General features: G+C 43.6%; 1 protein-coding gene across 5 annotated transcripts in view; it reads left to right on the top strand.

Annotated features, from left to right (window-relative positions):
* Nucleotides 1–15792, top strand: part of CASC1 (cancer susceptibility 1) — a 156785-nt gene that overhangs the window by 131619 nt on the left and 9374 nt on the right. For 3 of the 5 annotated variants that reach the window (XM_033950857.1, XM_033950854.1, XM_033950856.1), the window contains 2 exons: nt 5069–5236; nt 12285–12398. In XM_033950857.1, coding sequence (XP_033806748.1) covers nt 5069–5236; nt 12285–12398 — 282 coding nt within the window. Of the gene's footprint in view, nt 1–5068; nt 5237–11370; nt 12238–12284; nt 12399–15792 lie in introns of those variants that run through there. The other 2 variants (XM_033950859.1, XM_033950858.1) reach the window with 2 other exon arrangements.

Below are 15792 nucleotides of genomic sequence, written 5' to 3'. Positions count from 1 at the left end.
TTCTAACAAACTAAACACATCCACAAATTTACCTCTCAAATTTTTTTGCTGCAACTTTTTAGAAATACCACAATCAAGCAGAGCAATCTCACACATAGTATGACCATTACAAGTCACACCCACCCACCACACCACACCACACCCACCGCAACAGCACCAGAGGTACTCGGCACTGACCCGGCCACTGGGGCCCTGACCAACCGGCTGAGACTGCCCCTCCAAACATTGCGCACCCTCAATCTTCAGAAGAAGAAACAGAAGAAGGCTCAGAAGAATCATAAGAGTCCGATGACTGCCAAGCTGCCATCGGATCTCCCAAAATACCTCTCCTCTATTCAAACGCTTGACTACATGTCTCAAATTTTTAAAAAACTTGTGATCACGCAACCGCTTGCTAACGGACTTCCAACCACCCAAAACCACCTGCCCAGACCCAGATGACCCCACCACCCGAAGACCCCCCAACCCCTGTTAACAAGTCATATAAAACTCCCATAGACTCACCCAAAGCAGCTGAAGGAGCAGTGCCAGAAGATCCAGGTAAAGGGTCTGCAACAGCCACCGCCACAGCACGCCTGTGTGTTCCACCTTCTGAAGGTATGGGGCCCACTCTCAGATGCAATGCAGCACGGACGTCTCAAAGCATCCACACTATGTCGTGAACCTCTAGACGCAGCCACCGCACCCACAGGCCTGGACACTGCCGCAACACGTCCCCTCCGAGCTCCACCACCCCTCCCTCCCTTGGAACCACCAGATTTTTTGGCAGGTGCCATGACAAGCACAAAATTCTACCAACCTCCAAATACCCTGAGATACCCCCACCTAGCAAACACCCCCACCACAAATACACAACCCCTCCCCCAACCAGACGTACCCACTCCCTCACACACACCCCCAACCACTCCCCCACCACAATTCAGCACAAATACTTGCCACTGTAAAGTTGATCTGCTGAATCCGCCAGTCCACACAGCAGCAAAAACCGGACTACTGACGTCTCCGGATCCCGACAGCTGACTGCTTCTTCCCCTGCACTCACAGCCAAAGCGCACAATGCACTCTGCAGTGCCGCCGCACCTGGAAGCCGCTCCTGGACAAAACTACACTCGCGGTCTGTGGCTGAAACCCAACACCGTTGAAACGCTCAGCTGGAGCAGGCTCCTGCGCCTCACTGCAGCCGATGCTGCTGCCACTGCCTAGAACATCGTAGCGGCTGCCCTGCCGGACGCGGCCTGAGCAAGGGACATCAACGCATTTGTGAAAGATTCAGGTTTGAAAATAATAACACATGCAAAATGACACCAGCGCAAGGTTTTAAAAATTAATTAACATTTATTGAATTATTGTTTCTATTTTTCCATTATGAGATCAAAAGCGTCAGCATAATTGCTTAACAGTTGCGCTAATGGGAGATCATCATAGTGGCCAAATGCTGGCCTTCTCATAACGGTCTCGGTCTCATATCTCTGGTCATTCTATTATATAACTTTTGGCTCAGTGACATCATCAGTATAACAACCAATAACAATTCTAAGGGTGGTACTTAAAAGTTGGACACAGACAAATTTCCTCCACGTTTAAAAAGTTTAGAACAGTACATTTGATTTCTGAATTAACATTATTATTCAAGAGAATCTACAATTATTAACATGGTGCTGAAAAGTTCTCAGCCTTGGAGGAAAAGAAAAGAATCTGACAGGTTCAAATGATATAGCCTTAGCCTACAGGAGGGGGAGGAAAGCTGACAGCTTCATGTTACACCGACACAGTGCTAAGCATGGGCTTCCAGTGCCCCCCCTTCCTATGCTTGAGACTGACTCTAATTACTTCCAGATGCTGCTGTAGGATTTCTTTTAGATTGCAAAAATATATAAATATGTTTTTCAAAACTTATTCCATTTTGTTCAAACTACACAACCATACATAAATCACTCCAGGGGGCCCCCATTCATTCATGTCTCGGCCATTCATACTTCATGCATTTTATATCTTAGTTTAGGACAGTTATCTTCCTAGCCAGTCTACAGCACATGTGGTATTAATTACCACCACACTGCTGGGAACAAAGACCTGGAAACCCAAAATGGATTCCTCAAAATGAGCAGATATAGCAAAGACAGAGAATTCAAAATGTATTCCTTTGGTTTCCTTTCTGATCTGACCCAACAGCAAAATACACAAGAAAACACCATTCTTTCCCTTATTTTAATCTTTAGTGTGTTTTTTCTGGCTTTAGTTACATATCAGTCAGATTTTTTATTCACCCGTTTTTTGTACGCTTCTATTTGGGCTTGGTCCTTAACTGACACAGATGTATCTAACTAGAATTACCCAGAATCATACGAAAAACAGGCGCTTTTGTAGAAAAACTCCACAAAAAAATACTATCATGGTCTGACATTCATTCGATTACCGTCCTATAACCATCGCCCCCTGCTGGCCACGAGCCACTACTCCTCAGGCCCGAAGGCAAAACAAAAACAGCAACCAGGTAATCAGTCCTCCGACTGCCCGGACTACCCTCACCACAACCCCGCAATGTTATTTACCAGAACTGAACGAAAGAGCACAGAATTAAAGAGCACCAAACAATTTTCTCCACCAACCCTAACCTTCCCCACTCCCTCCAAACCTTTAGTGCTCCACTGCCCACCAATTCTCCTCAGAAAAACTCCTCCAATCCAGAGCCCCTTTTCCCAGCCAATCCTTGCTCGTTCTCACCTACACCTATCCCTACACCTTACTTCCACCCCCTCCCCTTAACTAACTTGCCTAACAATCCACTACCATCCTCCTACATACCTACTACTATTTAATTAACCCTTACCCCCCAAAAAAACAATCTTCGCTGGCTCCTCCAGTTATAAGCCCGCAGATTAATCTGCAAGCCATTTTATTTGAGAAACTTGCCTAGTATTGATGGAAGGGGGGGTCTTTTGTGTTTTGTTCTACACTTAAAATTAAAGACAGAAGAAGAGATTAATCTCTTGAAAGATGAAGATGCAAAATTTTATTTCATTATACAAGGTGTAGAAAAAGAAACTAGACACCATTCAAGACTGGGATTAAGAAAAGTAAAAATAACAAGATGCAATGGAATCTAGAAGACTACAGGAATGGCAGCATTTATCCTTGGAATAAACCTAACGAGTTTCAGAAAAAGAGAAGATCATCAATGGTTAGGGAATCATTGAGTTTTATGATGAATAAAGGACTTTTATGAACACGTTGAATTCACCAGTCTTTTGAATGTAGCATAAGAGGAATACAACAGAAAATGTATGCTGGAAAAGGGTCAAGTAAGCATTTTTTTTAACCAAATTTTGCACAAAGTTACAGTATTTGACCTTCTGTTACAAAGGTCCACTATTTCACCTTCTGTTGTTAAGTCAAAAGTATGCCAATGTCTATTTACTGGGATGTTGTCTGTGAGTTGTTCAGAATATGGAGAAATAAGTGAATCTGAACTATTAGAATAATTAGTGACTAGATTTTATCATTAAAAAAGGTTGTTAGTGTATCAACAGATGGTTTTTGATTATTACATCGTTCCATGTAAATAGTAACAGATTTTCAAAGTGAGAATAAGGCTTTATTCTGATCTTTTGCTTTAATTTTATTATCATTGTAGATTTTCCTAGCTTTAATTTCATAATTGTATTCTTTTATTTTTCTCTAATTAAACTCGTCTACATCTAGGCTATTTTTTTTCCCATTTTTTCCCAGCTTTCTGCATGTTTGTTTAAGTTGACGATGAAAATAAGTATACCACCGCACATCCTTCTCGTGAGAAATCACTCTGTTTTTAAAAGGAGCCATAGAGTTTAAAGATTTTTTCAGACTTGTCAAATCAGATTTTTAATATAGACTCAGCATTAAACTCACTAGGTGAAATTGATAAAACCTATTCTAATTTTGGCCAGAAGATATCTGTATTGATTTAACTTCTTACTCTAATTTTTTCCCTCAAAGAACTATCCAGAATTTTAGATAGAAAAATAGGAGTTCTAAAACAGCTTAAAAAATTGACCTGTCTAGTTTGTTTGTACCAATCAATGTCAGAAATAGCAGACCTAAGATGATTTGAATCTGTATAAGAAATGAGATCTAATCTATGACCTTGATCGTGAGTAGCTGCTGGAGAATAATTTAATTCTAAAGAGCTCAGAAAAGATCTAAAGTTGGTGATATTATTATTATTCTCCTTCTCCAGATGGAGGTTGATATCGCCTGTTAATAAGAGTCCTGGAAATTTTAGGGCTCCTTTTACTAAGCTGCGCTAGCGCACGCGCTGGACACTAATGCCTCCATAGAGCTGGTGTTAGTTTTTCCACATAGCACGGGGATTAGTGCGACTTCAAATCTTTTCGAAAAGAAATCAAAACCCTGCTATTCAAAAAATTTATCCAGATATCTTAGCTCTTCCCCTTGTCATCCCCCTCAAAGTCTCTTCCACTCTTGCAATTTTTCTCTGCAAAGTCTCAACCCATATAAACAGCTCCCTAAATTGTAATTCCCCTGGAAATGTCCAGTTATCTTTTTTGTAATCCTAAATCCAAAATTGTAATTTTCCTGGAAATGTCCAGTTAGCTTCTTTTGTAATCCACCTAGAACTGCAAGGTACGGGCGGAACAGAAGTCACTAATGTAATGTAATGTAATGTAATGTAATGAATTGCTATAATACATTAGGGGACTGTTTGAGTTCCATTAATGTTTGATATGGTTATTTCAATTTTTTGCTTGTTCAATTTAAGTATTTAACATGTTTGTTATACTTTCAGAGCAGAACAAATTTGTAGTTCAGGGTGTCTCCCCATACCCCTTCTCCTTATGTGTTTCTATATAGTGCTATTTCCTACATTGGTACAAACTAAAGGGGGCAGCAGAGCCCTCTGGAGAAAGAGTTGTTGAAAACCTGGAATGGATTACTTCTGCACGGCTCACGAATGGGAAGAATACCCTATTGTCCAGAATGACACTTATCTATCTACTAAAAAAAAAAAATAATAATAATGTAAGAACCTAATCTCTTTTTATCAATAATTTTTTTTGCTATGTAATAGGACGATCAGTGTCGATTGAATTTCCTGTTTACTGAAGGACATGAAGTTCTCCCACATATTAAGCAAAAATGGATGAGACCTATTACTCTGAAAACTGCACTTAAAACAGCAGGAGTGAATTTCTTTCCTGAAGAAGATGCGGATAAGTATGTCAGTATAATCAAAAAGGTGAGAAATCAGGGAGTAGGAAATAATTGTATTGATTTGCAGAATGTCTTCATTTGGTTAAATCAAAACATTATACAGTAGACTGTTAACCAGAACTCTTAAACAACCAGAAAAAAAAATCTAAGAAATACTATAATAATTTAAATTAAAATAAATTTCCACCAGAAATGGATTTTAAGTGTAAACTTGGCACATCACACCCGAGTACGCCCACGCTTTGCCTACCACATGTCCAGTTGTTTGTCTGGAACAGTTTATGGTACGGCATAATATGGGGTACTAGTGTTTAAGCCCGTTACATTAACGGGTGCTAGAGTAGATGTCTCTCTCTCCTTGGACGCTGCCTGTCCTGTCTGTCATTTTTTTCTGTCTGTGTCTCTCCCTATGTCCCTTAGTGTCTCTAGTGCCTCCTTCCCATGTCTTTAGTACCCCTTCCTATGTCCTTAGTGCCCCCAGTGCCTCCTTCCCGTGTCATTAGTGCCCCCAGTGCCTCCATCCTTTGTCCTTAGTGCCCCCAGTGCCTCCGTCCTGTGTCCTTAATGCCACCAGTGCCTGTCCTTAGTGCCCCTTTCTATGTTCTTAGAGCCCCCAGTGCCTCCTTCCTATGTCCCCATCACTATCTTCCAGACTTTGTCCCACCCCACCCCCCGATGCCAGCCAGCCTGCCTGCCTCCCTCCCATCCCCCTGAGCAGCATGTTTCCATTTAACCCCCCCACCCCCCAGAAACCAGCCTGCCTGCCTCCCTCCCATTCCACTGAGCAGCATGTTTCCATTTAACCCCTCCACCCCCCGAAGCCAGCCTTCCTGCCTCCCTCCCATTCCACTGAGCAGCATGTTTCCATTTAACCCCCCGCCACTACTGCCGCCGTGTAGCCGACCCCACTGACCTCCCACCGCTAGATGGCCGACAAACCTCCCGGCTACAGCAACATCCGAGACATAGTAAAGACGCTGCTTCGCTGCCTTCTACTGCCCTAATTTCCTCTGCCGCATCTGATGTCATCAGTGACGCAGCAGAGGAAATCAGGCCAGTAGAAGTACGCGAAGCAGTGTGTTTACTGTGCCTTGGACGCTGCTGGAGCCGGGAGGTTTGTGTTCGTCTCGCGGTGGGAGGTTCGGCTGGGAGAGAACAGGGGTTTCGGGTGTGCCGGGTAGGGTCGGCGCCAGGGGGAGGGAGTTGCAGCGTATTACCTGCCGGCGGTCGTATTTCCTAGAATAGAACCTTAACCATGCATGTGTATTCATACCTGCCACGGACATACAGATCAGGGAACACGCAGGTAAGAGTGCACATGCGCGCTTAGCATTTTATTATAGCAGATAGTATTAGTTAGACCTATTTTTATAGTAACTCAAGCAACCAGTATCTACATTTATCCGGCATCTATCAATCCCCATGGGTGCTGGTTAACTGAGAGTATACTGTAATATTTTTTGTAAAAGAAATATCTGGCCTCGATAAAAATGTTTCTCTAAGAGCAAGCGGGATACCAATATCCAGATGTGGGTAATGTCATCCAACAGAGCTCCATGTGGGAACAGCTCTCCATTTTCAGTACAATTTTTGAGGGAATTCTACTCATATTATTTATTTTTCTGCTTGCCACTGTGGCATGGGACCTAGCCAGGCACCAATTTTCTGAAAAGCTTAACAGTTGAACTTTATGGTATACCCCCTCCGCTTGCATCTGGTGATCATTTTGAGCCTTCTTTGCCATATTTTGTAGGGTTTTTTTCATTATGCAAGTAATGATGCAATTGTGTAGTGTCTTTTTTTCCTGGTTGCTGTCATAGGTTTTTTGGTCATTTGAATTTCCTTTTTTTTGTAGGCTAAACATAGAAACATAGAAATAGACGGCAGATAAGGGCCACGGCCCATCTAGTCTGCCCACCGCAATGACCCTTCCCCACCTAACTCAGTGAATAGATCCCACGTGTCTATCCCATTTGGCCTTAAAATCAGGCACGCTGCTGGCCTCGGTGACCTGAAGTGGAAGATTATTCCAGCGGTCAACCACTCTTTCAGTGAAAAAGAATTTCCTGGTGTCACTGTGCAGTTTCCCTCCCCTGATTTTCCACGGGTGCCCTCTGGTTGCCGTGGGACCCTTGAGAAGGAAGATATCTTCTTCCACTTCGATGCGACCCGTGAGATACTTGAACGTCTCGATCATGTCTCCCCTCTCTCTACGTTCCTCGAGTGAGTAGAGCTGTAACTTATCCAGCCTTTCCTCGTACGGGAGATCCTTGAGACCCGCGATCATCCAGGTGGCCATTCTCTGGACCGACTCTAGTCTCAGCACATCTTTTCGGTAATGTGGCCTCCAAAATTGCACACAGTACTCCAGATGTGGTCTCACCATGGATCTATACAATGGCATAATGACTTCAGGCTTACGGCTGACGAAACTCCTGCATATGCAACCTATGATTTGCCTTGTTTGGAGGAAGCTTGCTCCACTTGATTGGCAGCCTTCATGTCCTCACTGACTATCACCCCTAGGTCACGTTCTGCTTCAGTTCTTGTTAGGATCTCGCCATTTAGGGTGTAAGTCTTGCATGGATTTTGGCTGCCCAATGTGCATGACTTTGCATTTTTTGGCATTGAAGCTGAGTTGCCAGGACCTAGACCAGCGCTCCAGTAGTAGTAGGTCGTGCATCATGTTGTCGGGCATTGAATTTTTGTCTGTTGTACTCTTGGCCACTACATTGCTTAGTTTGGCATCATCAGCGAATAATGTTATTTTACCTCGGAGCCCTTCTGCCAAGTCTCTTATGTAGATGTTGAACAGGATCGGGCCCAGGACGGAGCCCTGTGGCACTCCACTGATCACCTCCATCGTTTCGGAGGGGGTGCCATTCACCACTACCCTCTGAAGCCTACCCTCGAGCCAGTTCCCAATCCATTTCGTCAACGTGTCGCCCAATCCTATAGAACTCATCTTGCTCAGCAACCTGCGGTGTGGTACGCTATCGAATGCTTTGCTGAAGTCCAGGTATATGATGGACTTCAGCAAAGCATTCGATAGCGTACCACACCGCAGGTTGCTGAGCAAGATGAGTTCTATAGGATTGGGCGACACGTTGACGAAATGGATTGGGAACTGGCTCGAGGGTAGGCTTCAGAGGGTAGTGGTGAATAGCACTTGATTATTCCTAGACAAGCTGGCAGCATATTCTCACACGTGGGTGATGTCATCCATAGAGCCCCAGTGCGGACAGCATTAAAAGTGTAGTATCACTAAGTTTTTTAAAACTTTGCGACTGCCCGCACCGCGCATGCATGTCTGCCTGTAGACCCACGGTTCCTCAGTTCTTCATTTTCCACAGATCGAAGTACTTTTTTGACTTAACTCCTTTCAGTCTGCGTTTGCCTTCCCACGCTTGCGTCTTTTTTTCTTACTTTTGTCTTATCAGTATTGTTATTTTTTTTAAGTAAAAAAAGAAATGGAAAATTTTTTTAAAAATGTATTTTCCTCTTTTTCTTCAAACTCAGGCTTTGGCCTCAGATTTTTTCCTCTGTAGGTCTCGCTCTTAGTTTTTACACATTGAGTTTAATCTCACTGACTGAATTTTATTTTTCCCTCTCTGTCAAAACCGATGACGGGTTTTGAGAAGTGCTGTAGGTACAGCAACCTGTTTCTTTCACCAACTCATAGTTGGTGTCTACAGTGTTTGTGCCCTGAACACCAAGATGAGTCTATTGCTCGGTGCTCCACCTTACAAAAGTGCGCCCTCAAGGCCCATCACATTCAACAGGACAAGCTCTTTGGCTCAGCCATGGATCATCAAATCTTCGGAGCCATCAATATCGAAAACTCCTGCATTGCATTGACATTGGAAGAATGAATAGCATCAGGTTAAGTCAGCACAGAATCCATCCTCTTCCCAGCAAGCATCGAAGGTCTCTAAAGCATCAAGTCTCTTGACGCAGACTAAACATTGATGCCAACGTTCCCCAGCTTTGCAGGTTCTCTTCTTCATGGTGTGCAATCTCATCAAGGTCACATGCTTTGAGCAATCTGCTGCATCGAAGATATTGGCTGTTGAGCTATTGGCACTGGTGTTCTCTCAGCAAGCATTACAGGTCTCTACAGCATCAAGTCTCTTGATGCAGACTAAACACCGATGCCACCATTCTCTAGCTTCGCAGGTTGTCTCTCTTTTACAGTGTGCATCCTCATCTAGGTCATCCGCTGCAAGGCAATCCTGCTGCTCCACGGGTACCGGCTACTGAGCCATCAGTACCGGTGCATAATTTCAGGAAGGAAATCGGTACACTGTTTAAATTGCACTGCATACAGGTGCTCAGACTCCCTTGGTACCGGCCCAGCCTGAGTATAGCAGTATGAGGCCTCATCATACCAATGTCAGCTCTCCATTGAAGCATCAGGTAACTTCTCATGGATCTTCTGATCATTGCTCTTCACAGATTTTAGCTCATCTTTCATCAAGTCACCGATTCACTACCTTGAAGCATCCACACTCTTTTGCCACAATGACCTCATCGAGTTGATCTCATGTTTCAAAGCGTAAAAGGAATATTCATCTATCTTCGTCTTTGGTATCAATCCAATGAAATAAGACGTAAACTTTCCCAAATACATCATTCTCCTTGACAATCTGTTGCACTAGCTTTATCTGGTCTGGAGTCTTTCAACATATCTTCATAACCATCACCACAGAAAATGTCTCAGATCTTCTCCAGGACTTGCCTTTAACAGGTATATTGGACAGTTGAGAAATTGCTGATTACTTGGATGCTTTGGACTATACTGAGCCTCCCAAAGAGCTCAAGTTACCCTTACTTGGCATATTTAAAGAGTCAGTTCTTACAAAATGCCTTTATCACAGGGGTTCCAAGACTACTAGATTCCATTTACAGAATCTGTTCTTTTCCAGGATTTGATAAACCACAGCTTCAACATCAATCATTGCTTGGAAGCAGCCTTAAAAAATATTTCAGTGCAAATGTTTTGCCTCCGTGCTTCCAGGGTGTGAAGGCTGTACTATGGATCATTTTGGATGCTGCCTTTATGAAATTCTATGCTGTGCCGACAAGCAGGATCCTTAATTCCAGTTTTTATATGTCTTTTTATTTAAAAAACTGGTGGCGAAATTGCTTGACTGATATTCTGTCGAGCATCTTGCAGAATATCAGCAAAATATTTAAGCTCTTTCACAGACCAGAAAGTATGTAACAGGTTCAGCCTATAATGTTTTTGAGTTGTCATCTAGAGCATCTGCTATATCAGTGGCTATTTCTAGCTTGGCTAAGAGTCTCTGATATTGACATTAATCTCAATGGATTAGCCAAAACCACATGTTTAAGGGATATGCTTCTGCTCAGGCTCAATTCTTCTGCTGTATTTCGGTCAAGCATAGCTGCTGTTCTTCTTAGCCACTTCCGTACCAGTCAGAAGTCGTCTTCATTTTTACCACAGCATTGGTCTTGATAACCAACCTGTGAGTTCTTTCAGTCATCAAGCATGGTTACTGTTTTTTCTTGTCACCATACTTCCAAATCATCCAAGCGAGTCCACTCTTAGCTCTCAGGCTATCAGTTTATTATTCTAATTTTTTGTTTAAGGTACCTTGTAGCTAGGATATCCTTGTTTTCAGAAAAAAACAAACAAAGCTGTTTAACTTTAGCAGATGTGTTCGCCCTCTGAAATAATATTCTGTTAGCTTGAAACTCAACTGTCTAGGTCTCTTGTGACAGTAGTAGATAGGAAGTCACATACATGAAAGGTAGAACTTTCTTGAAAGTTTTAGTAAAGCTGCTCTTATATGGGGGACTCTGTCAGATGACATCACCCATATTTAAGGATATGTATCGCACTGTTTTTGGAGAACATCTGTTCCAGGTAAGTAACTTTGGGGCATTGATTTGCAGTAAAGCGTGGTAAGTGCAAAACAGATACAATAATTGCAAAGGTAATGCTCTGCATCTGCCCAGATACAACAATCTTATACTAATCTCCTTCAAAAGTAGTCCCCTTGGGCTGTCACATACTTCTTCCAACGGTTCTGTCACTGTCGGAAGCAGCGGTGGAACGCCTCTTGAGATTGCTCGCAACTGGTCTGTCGCATTCTGCATGATGTCTTCTTTTGACTGAAATCTGATCCCTTTCAGGGTTGTACCCATAAACCCAGGACTCATCGCCAGTTATCACTATGCTGAGGAAGTTGGGATCACTGTTCAGTCTCCAACATGTCCTGTGCGATCTCCAAATGGAGTTGCTTCTGCTTGATCGTTAGCAGCTTTGGCACGAACTTCACTGAAATTCTCCTGAAGCCCAAATCCTCAGTCAAAATGGAACGAACAGATCCAACGCTGATGCTTGCCTCATCTGCAAGTTCTTCCATCGCGATTCGACGATCCTGCATCACCAGGGTCCTCATTTGGTCAATGACAATCTCATTTCTGGATGTTGAAGGCCTACCAAAACGTGCTTCACTCTTCACTGATGTGCTGCCAACTCTTAAGCGGTTGTACCACTCCTTTAACTGTGTGGTGCCCTTGCTTCGTCCCCAAAGGCCTGTTGAATTCTTGCGGATCGTTTCCACTTGGGAATTGCAAGCTTTACACAAAATTTAATGCAGTAGTAGTGTTCAATTATCTATCATTTTGTTAAAAATGAAAATCGGACGGCACTCATACACTTCCTCACTCATCGGTCTGCCAGCAACTGACAGCTTCTTTAGGCAGGAAAAAATTCATGCATGTGCATTAGGGTCGCCTACATGCACCAAACCATGCATCCCTAGCTTTATTTGTTTATGCAAGAAAAATTAAGGTCCGATACTTTTTGAACAGCCCTCGTATACTTTACAGGGGAACCCAAACAAGGCCATAATAGAAGGGATATTTGAAAGAAATTCCAGAGGCCTGCCATGGTGAATATAAATGTCATACATCAATAAAACTTAACTTTAAACCTAAGAAATACATGCTGTACCATTGTCAATGTTTCTTTTCAAAAGCCCATTAAAAAAACAATACAAAAGAGGCTATTGATTTAATATTTATACTTTCTTCCACTGCAGAATAACCAAGTAGAAAAAGCAGCATATGAGCAGATGGCTCTCCTTTCACCCTGTTATCATTTCTGCTGGAGCAAATGGAATACAATATCTGGGTGTGAAAATGTAGTTTTGAAGGTACTGTCCCTAAAATGGCTCACTTCAGTATGAGAGCTTGTTTTATAAAATTGTCAATTATTTGGCATGTCCAATTTAAACTTCCTGCCTCAAAGCATGTTTTTAATACAACTTTGTTATTCTGTTCATCAGTTAAAAAATTTTCTGGTTTTACTATTATATTTTTACATTACTTGATCTTATGACCTAATGATATTTACTTTGTTTTCAGTTATGGAATGGTAATTGTTTTCTATAATCAATTTTGCATGTTTGTAGCTCAGCTATTCTGTATTTGGGGAGGTTATCTATGTGTTTATAGGTGTGGCTGAGCCGACATAGTTTGCTAGCAAGTTGCTTATATAAAGATCTATTGCAGTCCACCTTGTTGTTTTCTCAATGTGGTATATTGGTGTAGTAATAGTCAGTGGTGTAGTGAGGGTGGGAGGCCCCCCACCCTGCCTGTTTAACTTTCCCAGCATGAGCTGCCCTGATGTCACTTCCTAGTTGCGGGACCTGGAAGTAATGGCAGAGAGGAGTGCTGAGGCTGGCGCAAACAGCAGGTTGGAGCTGCTGCTCACGCTAGCAAAGAGCTAGAGGTACAGTAGTGGGGAATTGAAGGCACAATTGGCGGGGAAGGAATAGGGGGCAGAGAAGTGCCATCAGGCCCCCCCTCCCACCTTTTACTATGCCACTGGTATTAGTTACATTGCTGTCTGCACCAGTACTTGGAATCATCATCCCTATCTGGGTAGTTAGTGCTGTTTTGGTATAGTAGATCTAATGTAATCTAATTTTCTATTTGTGTGTTGTGCATATCTAAGCATGCTCAAGGTGACTTACAAAGAGAAGGTAGAAAAAGAACAGAACATATTCAAGGCGGTATGGTAAAAGAGAAATAAGGAGAAAGACTAGCCGGAAGGGGAGCAACCAAGAGAATCATATAAAGAGCCACTTGGGTTTAGAGTTTCTTTTGGAATGTGATGTGGCTAGGCTCCATTCTGATTGTTTCTGCGAGGTCATGCCAAGTTTTCACTCCTAGGAAGGTTGGCATGGAGTGAAAAAATGCGCTTGTACTGGAGATTTTTTTGTAGTTGGGAGATTTAGTTGTGTCCTGTTGAGGGTTCTCCGAGAAGTTGACCTTGCCATCAAGAGTTGCTGAATTTCCATGTAATATGTGATGAATGATGCATATTACTTTGAATTTTGTTCATGATGGGATGGGCAACCAGTGCAGTTTGATGAAAGCTGTTAGTCATTTTTTCAGGTTGAAAATTAGTCTTAACAGATGTGTTTTGAATAAGCTGCATTTTGTGGACTAGAGCAGTGTTAATTCCCATGTAGGTGGAGTTATCCCAGGACAAGCAGGCAGATATTCTTGACTGATGGGTGACGGCACCGACGGAGCCCCGGTACGGACAATTTTAGAGTGATTGCACTCTAAGAACTTAGAAAGTTCTGGTAGGCCGCACCGCGCACGCGCGAGTGCCTTCCCGCCCGACAGAGGCGCGCGGTCCCCAGTTTCTTAGTTTCCGCGGAGCTAAGAAGACGCGTCTCTCTCAACGGCCGTTGAGAGAATTTTTGTGAAACTTCCCGCTCGTGAAAACTTGTTGAGGAAATATTATTTCCTTTCCTTTTTTCTTTATTTTATTTCTTAAAAAAAAAAAAAAAAATTTTTGTTTTTTTCCTTCTTTTCGGTTTTGCCCCGGTGGGGCCTTTAGCCACCATCGAGGCCTCAGCCTTCGATTTGGCTGAAGCCATTTTTACATTCATGCCCCCCCAACCCGGCTTCAAAAAGTGCCAGCGGTGTGCACGACCAATTTCACTAACTGATCCTCATAATTGGTGTCTCCAGTGTCTTGGTCCCGACCATCGAGCATCGACCTGCACCCGCTGTGCAACTTTAAAAAAGAGAACTCTTAAAAATCGAGAAATTCAACAGAAATTGTTTGGTGCCGAAATGTCTGATTCTACACCGGCACCGACATCGGCACCGGCGCAGTCGGCACCCACATCATCGACACCACGCGATACTGCGGTGGTGTCGACTCCAGGTAAGCCGGCTAAGAAGCCTTCCCCGTTGGAGCGTCCTCCGGTCTCGATGGCAGCGAGCCCAATCCTGCCGACCTCGAGGCGCCCACGGAAGCGCTCCGCTCCAATAGAGGTGAGCCCCTCTACATCGGGGTCCTCATCCTCGGAGCGTAGAGCGGCACCGCAGGTACCATTAAAGAAAACGACGGTACTGGTGCCTTCCCTTGAGGAGCGTATAGCTGCTGTTCTGAAGGCGCAACTCAAAGAACAGTTACAGCACCTCCTGCCTTCAGTCCTGGCATCGAATTTACCGGTACCAGTCCAGTCTGAGCCACCGGTACCGATAGTGGACCGTCCTATTTTATCGACGTCCACTTTGTCGGTACCGGTACAGTCGGTTTCCTCGGTCTCCATGCCAATTCTGGCACCGGAGCCGAGAGCTCACCATCAAGCTGTACAGACTTCGGCTCCGGTGCGTACAGTGACATCTCCCGGTACCGAATCAGGCAGGTCAGGGAAGTCTCTTCGAAAATCCCATCATTTAGAGCCTTCCACTCCAGAGTCTCGAGACCGGAGTTTTCAGGTTTGGGACCCTGACTTATGGGGTGACTCAGAGGATCCTATTCTTTCGGAGGGAGAATGCTCTTCTGGTGATGAGGACCCGTCTGCTTTAGGAGCCTCCTCTAGACCAGAAGTGTCTTCCTTTTCTTCATTTTTAAAGGAAATGTGTGACTCTCTCTCCATTCCTTTGGAGGCTGAGTCAAAGAAATCCAAGGCTTTTCTAGATGCCTTGGACTTTGACCAGCCTCCAAAGGAATACCTTAAGTTACCTCTCCATGATATTTTGAGAGAGACGTTTTATAAGAATCTGGAATCTCCTTTAACTATTCCTGGAGCTCCCAGAAAATTGGATTCCTTGTATAAGGTCATTCCTATCCCTGGGTTTGACAAACCCCAACCACCTCATGAGTCCCTTTTAGTTGAGTCCACTTTAAAAAAGTCCAAAGGGGCTAGTGTATATGCCTCAGTCCCTCCTGGCAGAGAGGGCAAATCTATGGACAAGTTTGGTAAAAGGCTATACCAAAATGCCATGTTAGCCAATCGATCAGGAAATTATGCATTCCATTTCTCTTTCTATCTTAAGCAGCTGATTCAAAATCTCACTGCTTTTGAGAAATATCTTCCTGATCGGAAAAAGTCTGCTTTTCACCACACTTGTTCATCTCTTTTACAGCTCCGAAAATTCATGGTAAGATCCATTTATGATACTTTCGAGCTGACCTCCAGAGCCACAGCCATGTCAGTGGCCATGCGACGGCTAGCCTGGCTTCGTGTTTCAGAACTGGACGTTAATCACCAGGATCGGCTAGCCAATGCACCTTGC

Source organism: Geotrypetes seraphini, chromosome 7 (assembly GCF_902459505.1).
Source record: "Geotrypetes seraphini chromosome 7, aGeoSer1.1, whole genome shotgun sequence".
Taxonomy (NCBI): domain Eukaryota; kingdom Metazoa; phylum Chordata; class Amphibia; order Gymnophiona; family Dermophiidae; genus Geotrypetes; species Geotrypetes seraphini.
This window is presented reverse-complemented; position numbering and strand designations above follow the sequence as displayed.